The sequence below is a fragment of the Balaenoptera physalus genome (assembly GCF_965194825.1).
Source record: "Balaenoptera physalus genome assembly, chromosome: 2".
NCBI classification, from domain to species: Eukaryota; Metazoa; Chordata; class Mammalia; order Artiodactyla; family Balaenopteridae; genus Balaenoptera; species Balaenoptera physalus.
The window spans coordinates 45,957,024-45,972,037 of NC_138883.1; the positions used below are offsets into that span (position 1 = coordinate 45,957,024).

The window sequence follows — 15,014 nt, forward strand, 5'->3', positions numbered from 1 at the left end:
TTAAATAGATAATTAAAACTGAAAAATCAAAAAATTTCACTGGAATATGATTTACAAGTGTGGAGGAAAGTATCAAAAGAAACAATTGAGAGCAGAGAAGTAAGTCAGAGGCTGTGCAGAGGATTGTTTTCATTTTTATATTAAACCTTATAATGCTGACTAATTTATATGCATGTCTAACGTTGATAAAAAAGAAAATTAAATTGAGAAATAATTTTTAGTTCAACAACAATGTCCTGTTGTATAGCACAGGGAACTATATTCAGTAACCTGTGATAAACCATAATGGGAAAGAATATGAAAAAGAATACATATGTATAACTGAATCAACAGAAATTAATACAACACTGTAAATCAACTATATGTCAATAAAATTTTTAAAAATTAAAAAAATTTTAGTTCAAATGTCACCTCTTATAAAACCTTAACCCTTCTATCCAGAATTGCCCACTCTCTCCTTTTTGCTTTTACTTCTCATAGTACATGTTTCTGTTACAACACCTCTCACCATAAGTTAAAACCCTCATTTTTGATAAAGTCCGAAAAAAGTTTTTAACCAACTTGAGTACATAAACTTTTAGGACTATGGATAAAATAGTTAAATATCTTCTTATAGCACTTATCAATAGTTATTAATTTAATTATTCAAATCATTTGTTTAAACTTTTGAATTTAGAAGTATTTTTTCTGTTCTCTCATTTCTTTAAATGTCAACTTTCCAGAACACAGTTATATGCACTTCCATCTAAAAGATTTGTGATATAGTCCCTTTTGAATCCATTAATGGTGTTCTCATTAGACTTTTATACCCAACTATAAGTTTCCATTGACTTAACATTGTACAGTTTTTATTCATTCTATAGGAATAATTGTGATCCTTACAATGTATCTGCTTACTATTCACTTTTTAAAGTGATCTCAAAAATCGTTTACAGTGACATTCAGTACTTGCAATGATATGTTCATATTCCTAGGAGTCAATGATTAATGTTGAATTTATTTGCCACTTTTGTTTTTCTTTTGGTTCTATTTGTTTACTTCTATAAGCATCAAAAAAATACCCCAAAGACGAGCTTTAACTGAGATCATTTAAAGTAAACATCTTACCTAAGCAGTATCTTGTTCAAAATAAAAGTAAATGAGAGAATATCTTACAATGAGAGACTTTGTAAGGACTCATAGGTGACTTCTTTTCTGGAGAATGATTGTGAGGAATAAAATCTTGCTTTATATTTGGGTATACACATGTATTTCTTTACATGTCTGTCTTATACTTCCACCTTATCCGTAGACTATAAGGCATTTAAAGTAAGGACTAGGTCTTATATAAATATAAATACAATCCTCATAAACATATTTGCTAATTATTTTTACCAAGTCACTTGCTTACTTGGTAGAGTTTATAGGTGCATATTAAAAGATTGCCTTTTGAGTAATTGTGTTTATATAAGTAGTTCACTAATACTTTCTAATTTGTATTCATTTGTTCAAGATATCTAGCAGAGTAGAAAAGGATTATAACGATCTTTTTGATGGAGAAGATACAAGTAGTGCCGGTGATTTTCTAAATGACCATGCAGTCGAAACCCGCTCTTTTTCAAAAGGGATTATAAATGATGAGGAAGATGATGATGACCTCATGCTGGCTTCAGGTCGTCCTAGACAGCGAAGTCATATCCTAGAAGATGATGAAAACTCAGTTGGTATGAATTGACTTTGTGAATGTGATGATCCATCTTACTGATCAATATTTTCAATTTTTTATTAAAACTATTATTTAAAGTCAGTACTGGATTGGTAGAATGTAGCTATAGCATTAAATACGTATGTTGAAAAAGGTTTCAAAACAATGATCTAAGCTTCTGCTTTAGCAAACTAGAAAAAGAAGAGGAAATTAAACCCCAAGCAAGCAAAAGGAAGGAAATGATAAAGAACAGAATTCAATGAAATTGACAACCAAAAGCTATAGAGAAGTCAATAAAACCAAAAGCTTATTCTTTGAAAAGATCAATAAAACTGATAAATCTCTATCCTGATTGGTCAAGAAGGAAAGAGACAAATGACTAATATAAGAAATGAAAGGGGTATCATCACCATGTATCCCATAGATCTTCACTATCCAATATGATAGCCACTAGCCACTTGTGGCTTTTGAGCACTTAAAATGTGGCTAGTTCAAATTGAGGTGTGTTTTAAGTATAAAATGCAACCAGATTTTGAAGACAGTACAAAAAAGAGAATGTAAAATATCTTGGTCATTTTTTACATTGAGTACATGTTGAAATTATATTTTAAATGCAGTATATTATTACAATTTATTACACCTGTTTCTTTTTACTATTTAAAATATGGCTACTAGAAAGTTTTAAATTACATATGTAACTCACATTATATTTCTGTAAGATAGCACTGCTATTAATAACAAAAGTTTAATAGGTGAATATTATGAACAACTTTGTGTCCATAAATTCAACAACTTAGATAAAATGGACAAATTCTTTGAAAGACACAAACTACCAAGCTAACTCAAGAAATAGGTAACCTGGCCACAACTAAAAGATCCTGGGTACTGCAACTAAAGATCCCGCACGTGTCAACTAAGACCCGGTGCAGCCAATTAAATAAATAAATAAATATTAAAATTTTTAAACAAAAAGAAATAGGTAACCTGAATAGTTTACCTGTTAAGTTTACCTGGTATCTGTTAAAGATATTGGGATTGTAATGAAAAACCTTTAAATGAAGTGACTATTAAACTTATATGCTAAAATTAACACATTTGAACATTACCAAGTGAAATGCCAGTGTACAGTGCTAAGTTGTGCTGCATTTAAAGCATATAGGGTTTATAGGATAGCACTCCTCAAATGTTTGGTTTCAGGAGCTCATTACATTCCTAAAATTTTTTGAGGACCCCAAAGAAAATTGTTTGTGGAGTTATATTTATTGTTATTTACTATGTTAGAAATTAAAACCGAGAAATTTTAAAAATATTTATTCACTTTAAAGTAACATTAATAAACTCATTATATGTAAACGTAAATAACATTTTTTATGAAAATAAAACAACTCTAGAAAAATGGTATTATTTTACCCTTTTGCAGATCTTAGCATAGAAGACAGCTGGATTCTTTCATGTGCTTCAGGATTCAGTCTACTGCCATATATTTGTTTTTGTTTGAAGTATGTGAAAAAAATTTAGCCTCACACAATATGTAGTTTGAAAAAGGAGAAGTATTTTAATAGCCTATTGAAAGAATTGCGGATATTCTTCGATGTTGCACCAAAACGCAACAAATGATAGTTTCTTAAAGATTACTTGCGATGTGGAATCTGAAAACTTTTTGGTGAACTTTTCAACTCTGTTATTACATTAAAATCCATTGGTCTAACTTGAATGGATCTTTTACCATGTTTGATTTTTTCACATATGCATTGGTAATTTGGAAAATACTGTTTCCTGAGCTTTGCAGACCTTCCTAATATTGACACGTTATCCAGAATAATATTTGTTAGTATCATCGCCAATCTCATCAGAAGTTTTTAAATATTACAAAGCAATCAAGCTCATGGTGGCAGATACACGTTTTTCACTATTCTGATTTTCGCTTGAAAGCTCAAATTTTATCATTGACCACAAATTCTGTCAGTTCACAAGTTCTGCCAGCTCACTTCATTTTTTTTTTTTTTTTAAATTTATTTATTTATTTATTTATGGCTGTGTTGGGTCTTCGTTTCTGTGCGAGGGCTTTCTCTAGTTGTGACAAGCGGGGGCCACTCTTCATCGCGGTGCGCGGGCCTCTCACTATCGTGGCCTCTCTTGTTGCGGAGCACAGGCTCCAGACGCGCAGGCTCAGTAATTGTGGCTCACGGGCCCAGCTACTCTGCGGCATGTGGGATCTTCCCAGACCACGGCTCGAACCCGTGTCCCCTGCATTAGCAGGCAGATTCTCAACCACTGCGCCACCAGGGAAGCCCAGCTCACTTCATTTTTAAGAAAATGTTTGCCACATACTTGAGTTGGTATAACTGTAGTTTATCTGGTATTTCAAGTAAAAATGGTGTTACATGAAAAAATTAGCTAGTTCAGCTTACAACTCAATTGCAGAAATGCTTTTTTTTTGAGATAACCATCACAGTTCTTTTTTTTTTTTTTAATTTTTTGGCCACACCACGCAGCATGTTCTTTTTTTAATTTTTTGACAGTGCTGCGCAGCATGTGGGATCTAGTTCCCTGACCAGGGATCAAACCTACAACCCCTGCATTGGAAGCACAGAGTCTTAACCACTAGACCACCAGGGAAATCCCCCATCACAATTCTTTATGCACACTTCCCATTTTAACACAGAGAACATTTTTTAAAAATCTATGCAAAGATCAAGATTTAATAAAATTAATATTTTTACTGCAATTGGTTTACAATACACTGACTACTAATACAGATTGGTGCCACTGCTTTGATTCATGCTAAGGTACCAGCAGTTTTACCCTCCATTGCTTTCGAATTATCACTGCAGATGTTAACACAGTGAAAGAGGCAAATAATATTAAAATGTTAATATTATTAACTATGAATGGACAAGGTTATTAGATTTCATAATGCTTTTCTTTTTCAAGGTAATAGGTATTTATGATTCTCTAATTATAATCCTTTGTTTTCTAGATGTTACAATGATAAAAACTGGTTCTAGTTTTCTCAAAGAAGAGGAGGAAGATGATCAGGCAGGCAGCATTCACAATCTACCAGTTGTAACATCCCAAAGGCCATTTTATGATGGTCCTATGCCAACGCCCCGGCAAAGGCCATTCCAGTCAGGTTCTACACCCTTGCATCTCACTCACAGATTCATGGTAAGCCTTGCATCTACATGTAACTTTTAAATAGTTTTATCTCACTTTTAAGCATTTTATCTCGCTGTAGTTAATTTTGTTTGGTAAAAATATTTTTTTAAAAACCTTGGTTAACTGGCCTGGAGCACTTTGGTTGATTATAATTTTGTGCTTGATTTATTTTACGGTTAACTCACAGTTTTAATCTTATTTCAACCTTATTATTGAATGTTGTGTTAAATAAAATTCTGCTTTGCAAAATGACATATAATGAACATAATAAATGTGACTGTATGTATATCTTGCAGTACCCCTTGGTTATACTTCCAAACTTTACTTCTCATATTAGTTTTTATATAGGAGATTGTACTGATTCCAGAACACTAGTTAGAAGGTGTTTTTTAGAAAGCAACCACTGGTATGGTATACTATTAGAAGGTGATAAGTGCTATGAAAAAAAAAGCTATCTGCCCCTTTTCCCCATGCCACTGGAATATATTCTCCACAAGCACAGAGATTTTTCTGTTTTGTTTACTGATAGCACTTAGAACAAGGTATGGCACAATAGGCATTCAATATATATTTATGGATGAATGACTATATTAACTTTTTGTCTTAAGTTTGAGTGCTAAAAAAGTTTAATATTTTTATTTGTTGATTATTTGAGGTATTCCATTGAGGACTTTGACGGTTGTCCTTTTTAAATGGTATGGTCCTGGCATAAATTTGTAGATAAATATTAAAGGTGTTGTATTATTAAAAAAAAAACAAAAACCTTTTTATTGCCATCAGTAATCATCATCAAGTAATAGAGCTTAATTTTTCTAATATTGTCAAGTACTTTATAGTTGTATTTGTGGTAGAGGAAAGGAAACACTAGGGCCTACCCTGCCTAGTGTGAACCTGTAGTGTACATGAGTAGAAGACAAGTTTTCCAAATGGTATCAATTTATGCTGCCTTCTTTTTTTTTTAAATTCCTGTTTTGTGTGTGTGTGTGTGCGTGTGTGCGTGTTTAATTAATTATTTTTATTTAGGTTTGGCTGTGTTGGGTCTTCGCTGCTGCGAGCAGGCTTTCTCTAGGTGCGGCGAGCGGGGGCTACTCTTTTGTTGCGGTGCGCGGGCTTCTCACTGCAGCGGCTTCTCTTGTTGCAGAGCACAGGCTCTAGGCACGCGGGCTCAGTAGTTGCAGCATGAGCTCTAGAGCACATGGGCTTCAGTAGTTGTGGCACGTGGGCTCAGTAGTTGTGGCTCACGGGCTCTAGAGTGCAGGCTCAGTAGTTGTGGCACATGGGCTTAGTTGCTCCGTGGCACGTGGGATCTTCCCAGACCAGGGCTTGAACCTGTGTCCCCTGCATTGGCAGGCGGATTCTTAACCACTGAGCCACGAGGGAAGTCCTATGCTGCCTTAAAATGTATATATTTATGCCATAACTATAAACCAGTTAGTTGGACCAAAAGAAATATGCAGTCATTTATATCCATATTTGTAAGTAAATGCATTTTTGAAATGTTTTGTTTGAGGAATTTAATGGTTCAGTTGTTCAAAGGTGAATTATTTTTTTATGACAGTAATATAATTTTTAAAAATATTAGGTAAAATATTCCATTTGCTAATAAATAAGTATATATGTACCTTCTTCTCATGAGGAAAAGAATAATTAGTAATTGTTGCTCTGATGTTACTACTATTACCTGAAACTATTTAGAGGTAAGTAAGCTGTGGTTGCTCCCATAACTTAATCCCTGATACAGACTACATTATTTGTTAATCTGTACTATTTTAGTCTATTGATTCTAAGAACTTTACTCTTTCTCAGACCTGTATTTAACGTTACATGTTTGTAGGTGTGGAACTCTATTGGAATTATTCGCTGCTATAATGATGAGCAAGACAATGCCATAGATGTGGAGTTCCATGATACCTCCATACACCATGCAACACACTTATCAAACACTTTGAATTATACAGTAGCAGATCTTTCCCATGAAGCTGTTTTGTTGGCATGTGAAAGCACTGATGAACTAGCAAGGTAAATTCAAGATTATTAGGAAGAATTTGTTACTGTTGAACTGTTATACTAAAATGTTGAAATTCAGTACAAAAAGTTTGTAAGACAAAAAACAAAATTATGTCTTTTATAGTATGGAATTTCAGAAGGAAGAGTTTAGTACAAATAGCAGCACACCTGTAATACCTCAGAACATATGTCTGTTTTTGCTTAATTGTCCCCTTCTTACATAAGAGTAATACACGGATTAATTGTAAACAAGCAAGCTTAAGTAGTACAGAATTTTTAGAAAATGAAAATTCCCCCCAGAATTCTACTCTCAGATATAACTACTGTTAACAATTAACAGTTAATCTAATCCCAGCCTTGGACAACTACTGATGTGGGTTTTGTCACTATAGATTAGATTTGAAACTTCTCTTTAAAAAAAAAAAAAAAGGAAAAACACACTAAAAATGTTATTAGTACTATTTGTCATTTTGACTTTTTAACTTAAAAAACTTTAGACTTCTTAGATATATTGGTTGGTTGCCAGGTAGGTAGGTAGATATAGAGACAAGAAAATTATGATGGAAAAGCAATGGATGCAGAATCTGTATTTTTTTTAAAGAAGAAAAAATATTTTATTCAGCTTTGTTATTTCAGCCAGCTTGCCCTGTTAATTTTTTCAGCTGATCATAGTGGTTATACACTTGATCATAGATTTTACTAACTCCCAGGTGATTTGAAATTAAATTCCTTCTGACTGGATACACTAGTTCCTCGCTGCTTAAATTATGGTCCACAAACTAGGGGCATGGGTCACGTGGGAGCGTGTTGAAAACACAGAATCACAGACCCAAACCCAGACCTTCTGAGTCAGAATCTGCATTTTAACAAGATCATCAGGTGATAGAGTATGCATTAAAGCCTGAGAAACACCAAATTGGGTCATTTTGATATTTTAATTGGTTTCCTAATTTTACACATTGTAAAATCAACTCAATACTTTATTATTGAATTAAATCAGTTGACTAAAATAATCACTGTTGACTCAGTGTCTCTTAACTCAGAATATCTTACATAATTAGAACATTTATTTCCCTGGCAATTTTTTTTAATTGAAGTACAGTTGTTTTACAATGTTATGTTAGTTTCTGCTGTATAGCAAAGCGATTTAGTTATACATATGTATACATTCTTTTTTATATTCTTTTCCATTATGGTTTATCACAGGATATTGAATATAGTTTCCTGTGCTATACAGTTGGACCTCAGTGTTTATCCAATTCTGTATATAATAGTTTGCATCTACTAACCCCAGACTCCCAATCCATCCCCCCGCATCCCCCTTCCCCCTTGGCTCCATGTGCAATTTTGATTTCAGATTGTTAAGATTGTTATGATTTCCTGATTGATGATTGTTCTTCTCTTTGTTTTCCTAGATATATTATTTCACAGTCATATACAATGTTATCCTTTTATTTTATTTTTTAAATATTTTATTGAAGTATAGTTGATTTACAATATTGTGTTAATTACTGCTGTACAGAGAAGTGATTCAGTTATATATATTCTTTTTCATATTCCTTTCCATTATGGTTTATCACTGGGTATTGAATATAGGTCCCTCTGCTATACAGTAGGACCTTGTTGTTTATCCATCCTATATATTCTAGTTTGCATCTGCTAATCCCAAACTCCCAATCCTTCCCTCCCCCACCCACCCTCCCGCTTGGCAACCACAAGTCTGTTCTCTATGTCTGTGAGTCCGTTTCTGTTTCGTGGATATGTTCATTTGTGTCGTATTTTAGATTCCACATATAAGTGATATAATATGGTATTTGTCTTTCTCTTTCTGATTTACTTCGATTAACATGATAATCTCTAGGTCCACCCCCACCCCCCTTTTTTTTCCCGGCTGAGCTGCATGGCCTGAGGGATCTTAGTTCCCTGACCAGGGATTGACCCACATCCTCGGTAATGAAAACGCGGAATCTTAACCACTGGACCACCAGGGAATTCCCATCCCCCTTTATTTATTTATTTATTTATTTTGGCTGCACTGGGTCTTCATTGCAGCATGCAGCATCTTTTAGTTGCAGCATGCGGACTTCTTAGTTGTGGCATGCATGCCGGATCTAGTTACCCAACCAGGGATGGAACCCGAGCCCCCTGCACTGGGAGCACAGAGTCTTACCCACTGGACCACCAAGGAAGTCCCTCATCTCCCTTTATTTTAAATTTGAATTTAAAATTACTGTTTAGGAAGTCAGTACTGCCTCTGATTCTAAATACTATGGTATCTACATTTTGAAGCTTAAGTTTCATAATAACTTGCATGTATGTAAATATGCAAAGAAAAAAGACTGGAAACACAAATCAGATTGTTAGCAGTGGTTGGTAATCTTGCTGGTGGGATTATGAATTTTTTTTTTCTTTTTCTCTTTGTTCTCCCATATTAAATTTTCTTTTTTTTTTTTTTTGCAATGAGAGGACTCTTGCCTAACATTTTTTTTTTTTTAATTTTATTTTATTTATTTATTTATGGCTGTGTTGGGTCTTTGTTTCTGTGCGAGGGCTTTCTCTAGTTGTGGCAAGCGGGGGCCACTCTTCATCGCTGTGCACGGGCCTCTCACTATCGCAGCCTCTCTTGTTGCGAGCACAGGCTCCAGACACGCAGGCTCAGTAATTGTGGCTCACGGGCCTATTTGCTCCGCGGCATGTGGGATCTTCCCAGACCAGGGCTTGAACCCGTGTCCCCTGCATTGGCAGGCAGATTCTCAACCACTGCGCCACCAGGGAAGCCCTTGCCTAACAGTTATTTTGATGCTTCCTTCCCTTTTAAAAATTTGGTTGTGATTTTTTGTGTGTATTTGCAGCCTAGGATCACACTCTACTGATTTTATCCTGCTTTTTTTCATTTAACATTATATTGTGAGCATTTTCCTGTATCTTTCAATATTCTTCAGTAACATGACTATTAATGGTTTTAACATAGTTCATTTTAAGGATATTTCATAATTACTTTCTTAAAGCCATTTTTGTATTATTTGTGTATAATAGAAAAATAAACTATTTGATTGTTACTGGGTGTAATGATTAGTTATATATATGTGTAAAATATCAAATGTAAAAGTTTGATTGTTTCTGTCTTGTTTTAATTTTTAGCAAGCTTCACTGCCTGCACTTTAGTTCATGGGATTCAAGCAAAGAGTGGATAGTAGACATGCCTCAGAATGAAAACATTGAAGCCATATGTCTTGGTCAGGGATGGGCTGCTGCTGCCACTAGCGCCTTGCTCCTTCGCTTGTTTACCATTGGAGGTGTTCAAAAAGAGGTCTTCAGTCTCCCTGGGCCTGTTGTGTCAGTGGCAGGACATGGAGAACAGCTTGTCATTGTTTATCACAGAGGTAGATTTTTTCTACTATTTTATAGTTTTACCATGACCTGAAGTAAAATGGAAATTACTTAAGCTTTTCTCCTCTCTGTTTTGGATTGTATCTCCTTTTGCATTTATTTTAGTATTTGAATCAATATAGACTTTGTACAGAATTTTGTTGTATTCACTAATAGCAATGAAAATGAAAACATTTTATTTATAGAAAAACTGTACTATAGAAAGAATTCTAAGGTAGAGTTTGGTTAATTGCTTCCATATCTATATCTTATAAGAATTATCAGAGTTTAAATGCCTCAAAAAATAAACTAACTCCTTGTGTGAAGGACCAAAGCAACTTTGAATGTGACTTAAAAGTTGTTGCCTCCTTTTCCTCACTTCATATTCTGTCCTCAGTCCCCATCGCTGTGCTAAGACTGGTTTTATTAAGGTTACTGATGATCTTTTTATGCTTATTTATTTAAGTAATTCCACCAGAAATACTTTCTTCTCTTGGCTTCTGTGACATCACTCTCCCATTTTTTTTCCTTAGGAGCTGATAACTCTTTCAGCTCCTTTGCTGGCTCCTATTCCTATGCCCCCCTCTTAGCTGAAGTACTCCGGGGCGCAGTCACAGCCCCCTTCTCTTCCTTTCACTAGGTCAGGAGCTATTAGTCTTTCGACTGCTTAGCCCTAGTGAGAAATATATTCTATGTTGCTATTCTATACATACCTGCAGATATAACTAGAATGAAAGTCTCATGGACAGTATTTACTCTTTGATTTCATTTTTCTTTAAATTCTGGTTGTAACTCTGGATTGATTTCATGACTCACAGGTCAAAAAATGCAGTTTGAGAAACTACTTTGGGATATCTCATTAACACCCATGGCTTTAATACATCTATGTGTTCATGACTTCTAAATTAATATCACCAGCCCTACCCCCTCCTTGTGTCTCCAGACTTACATATTCAATTGCCGACTTGAAATCTCTATGTAGAGTTTTGATATTTATCTCATACTTAACTTGGTCACAATAAAGCCTCTGGGCTTTCTTTTTCCCTCCAAACTTGCTTCTTAGTTTTTCCATTTCAGTAAACAGCATACTATCAATCTAGCTACTCAAGCCAGAAATGTTAAGAGTTATCCTTTCTTTCCCTCACGTCCCCACATCACTCTGTCAGCGAAGTCATTATCATGTCAGTTCACACGACACATTGCACATCTGTTTCTTTTTATCTCCACTAAAACCCCAGTGCAACCCAGACATCATCTCTTGGACTGTTGGAATAACCTCCTGACTAGCTTTTCAGCTTCATTTCTTGCCTGCCACAATCCATTCTCCACATAGCAGCCTAGGTGATTTTTTAAAAACATAAATCCAATCACTTCCCTCTTCTGCTCCGAATCCTCTGATGTCTTACTATTGCTTTAGAATAAAAATCAAACTTGTTATCCCAGGTGGCAAGGTCCTATGTGATCTGACCTTTGCCTGCCTCTTCAGCCTCTTCAGCCTCATCTCTTACCACTTTTTTTTCTTGTTACTGGTTCTGGCCCTACTGGCTTCATTGTGTTCTTCAAACTCACCAAGCTTGTTCCCAACTTAGGCCCTTTTCATTAGCTTTTCCCTGTCTACTGCAGTGCTCCTCCGCCTATCATTTGGATGGCTGACTCCAACTTGCAAATCATATCTCAGTTTAAATTTCACTTTCTCAAAAGGCCACCTTTGTCTGTCCAATCTAAAGTAGCCACTCAGTCTGATACTCTATCACATTAGTATTTTAATCTTTGATAATGACACTTAGTATTTTCTTTCTTTTTAAATTAGTTTTTCCTCTCCTACCTGAATATGAGTTTCAGGAGAACACTGACTTTGTCTTGTTTACCATTGTAGCCTCAGTACCCGGTACAAAGTAAGCTCTCTTTAAATACTTCTTGAGTGAATGAATTACCACTTATAAACACTTTATGTAAATAGTCCATGTAACATACTATTCTGCTTCTAATCCCTGAATGGTGCCTCAGGTAAGTGGATTATCTATAAAAAGTACTGCTAATTAATCTAGGAATTTATCACAAAATAAAATTCAATTCAGAGAAAATAATTTAAACTGCATCATCATAGCTAAATAACCTTTGATACCTGATTTATATTTACATTTTCTCACTAGGTACAGGATTTGATGGGGATCAGTGCCTTGGAGTTCAACTGCTAGAGCTGGGGAAAAAGAAAAAACAAATTTTACATGGGGATCCTCTTCCTCTTACAAGGAAATCCTACCTTGTATGGGTTGGCTTTTCAGCTGAAGGCAAGATAAATTCATTTATATTAAAGTCATTTTTCAAGAAGAAAATTGCTTCATTATTTATTCCTAATTAATTTGCTTAAAGATAAATTGTCTATATTTTATGTTTAAATTTATTTATTTTAATATATTGGCAGAACTGGAAACTGGAATTTCCAGGCGAGGTAGCCACTCTTCTGTGTACAAGATCTCTTCTTCATCAGAATTCTGATTAGAAAACTTACAAAGAGGGAAATAAATTTTTCGGAAAGTTTATTAGCTAGCAAAAAGGAGATACAAATCAGTGTTCAAGTTTTGGCTTTTTTAGAAGATTCTACATGAAAATCAGGAATTTTCTACTGATTTCCACTATAGTAACCACTAACCACATGTGGCTATATATAGAGCACTTGAAAAGTGTCTAATTTGAGTTGAGATGTGCTATAACTATAAAATACTCTCCAAATTTTGAAGGCTTAGTATGAAAAAAAAAAATGTAAAAAATTTCAATAATTCTTTTACATTGATTACATGTTAAAATGATAGTATTTTGGATATATTGGATTTAACAAAATATATTATTAAAATTAACTTCACTTTTTTTCCCCCTTTTGTCATGTGGCAGAAGGAAATTAAAAATTACATTTGTGGCCCATATGATATTTCTATTGAACAGTGTGCTGTTGTTGACTCACTTAATAGTGGGTTATGATAGATGATTTGAAGGACACTGAGGAGTACCTTATTTTAAGGCACCTGTTAACCCTGTCTTCTGGCTTAAATATTTCTATTATTGGAGATTCATGCCCTTTAATTATATCATTGGGAACTCCAGTTTGTCTTTAAAAAAACCCAACCATTTCTGGATGTGTTTTCTATTGGGATATTATTAGTCACTTATGCTTTAATAATGTGACCATTAATAACTTCCATTCATATAGCTGTATTTTTTTCTCCCAGTTACCAATCAGATCTAGACCCTGAGGAAACTGCAGTTTGCAGAGTAAGAGGGGTGTGAAGTCACAGATAAAAAAAGGATAATTAGGGAATTTGCCATGTACTTCCTGAAATGGGAGCAGAGTAGGTGGGAAACAGGGATGCTTACTTGTTTCCTAGGTAAGTCTAGGAGTAGAACAGTGGGGAACTGTTGGGGAACAGAACAGTGACAAGGCCAAGAGAGGGGGGAGGAAGAAGAGTACTAAAGACAGATTTCTCTACATCGTCACCTTGCATTAGGTTCTCCTCATTTTTGCAAGTCTCTCTTGACCAAGGAAACTTCAGATTCAATTTTAACTTCTTTACTGAAATTGGCTTTAAAAAACTGCTGTATTCCAGCAGGTGGCATAGTTTTCACTGAATTGATCAGGGTTTTTTTTCCCTCTTTTTTTTGGATAAATTTTAGTCACATCACATGCAATTTTTTTTTCCTTTTATTCAGTTAGGTCTTACTCTATGTGGTTAGTGAAATTTTATGGGAAATAATCTTGGATTATTTGTTTTTTTGGTTTTGGGGAGGTTTTTTTTTTTGGTTGGGTTTTTTTGTTTGTTTTTTGTTTTGCTTTTGAATTGAAAGTTGATTGATTGGTGTATGTATTTGAAAAAGGATTTATTTAACAAATACATAGCTATGTTTCCAGGTGATTTGTTTTTCTGTTGGTATATAGGTACCCCATTTTATGTGGATTCAGAAGGCATTGTTCGAATGCTTAACAGAGGACTTGGTCATACATGGACTCCTGTATGTAACACCAGAGAACACTGCAAAGGAAAATCTGATCACTATTGGGTGGTTGGTATCCATGAAAATCCCCAGCAACTGAGGTGGGCTATTAGAAAATGCTTAGTTGACTCTTTTTAAAAAGTACTTTGAAATTCTTTATTATGCTTATCTTTAAAGGTATTTTTAAAATCTTTAACCTTAGCTCATTTACTTGCTTTCCATATTCACTGAATTAGGAATTTGTTTACATTCACTTTGAAGTTTTCAACCAATTGCTTGACTTGGAACCTATTGAGCAAAATAGAAACTAAGGGAATTCCCTGGAAGTCCAGTGGTTAGGACTCTGTGCTTCCATTGCAGGGGGCATGGTTTTAATCCCTGGTCGGAGAACTAATATCCCGCAGGCTGAGCTGCATGGCCTAAAAAAATGAAAAGAAAACAAGTTTATTAGTGTGACTAGCATTATTTCAGCCAGATAGGGAGGGGAATTTTGGGTAAACATCACATTTCATCTTTTATTATAGTCTTTTATTTTAAACTTTGATTTAGAATTGAATATATAATTTAGGTGCTTTTTGAGATTTTTAGCTTATTGTTATAGGGGAGTGGGCTAGTAGAAATTTAGTAGTTGACTGCAAGTGCAGAATTCTCAGTACATATAGTCTCTATTCAGTATTGTGTTGAGTATTTACCTCTTTTGACACCAAATATCTTCTTGGTCAAAAAGACTGTCAGTGACATTGTACAGATACTTGGTGAACAAAGAAGTCTCTGCTTTCATGGAGCTTATAGTCTGACTGGGGAGACA

At 34.7% G+C, this 15,014-nt stretch overlaps 1 protein-coding gene across 6 annotated transcripts in view; it reads left to right on the top strand.

Annotated features, from left to right (window-relative positions):
- Positions 1–15,014, top strand: part of WDHD1 (WD repeat and HMG-box DNA binding protein 1) — a 90,526-nt gene that overhangs the window by 25,522 nt on the left and 49,990 nt on the right. For all 6 annotated transcript variants that reach the window (XM_082450351.1, XM_082450349.1, XM_082450350.1 and 3 more), the window contains 6 exons: positions 1,493–1,703; positions 4,665–4,852; positions 6,678–6,862; positions 9,992–10,233; positions 12,373–12,510; positions 14,151–14,307. In XM_082450351.1, coding sequence (XP_082306477.1) covers positions 1,493–1,703; positions 4,665–4,852; positions 6,678–6,862; positions 9,992–10,233; positions 12,373–12,510; positions 14,151–14,307 — 1,121 coding nt within the window. The remainder of the gene's footprint in view (positions 1–1,492; positions 1,704–4,664; positions 4,853–6,677; positions 6,863–9,991; positions 10,234–12,372; positions 12,511–14,150; positions 14,308–15,014) is intronic.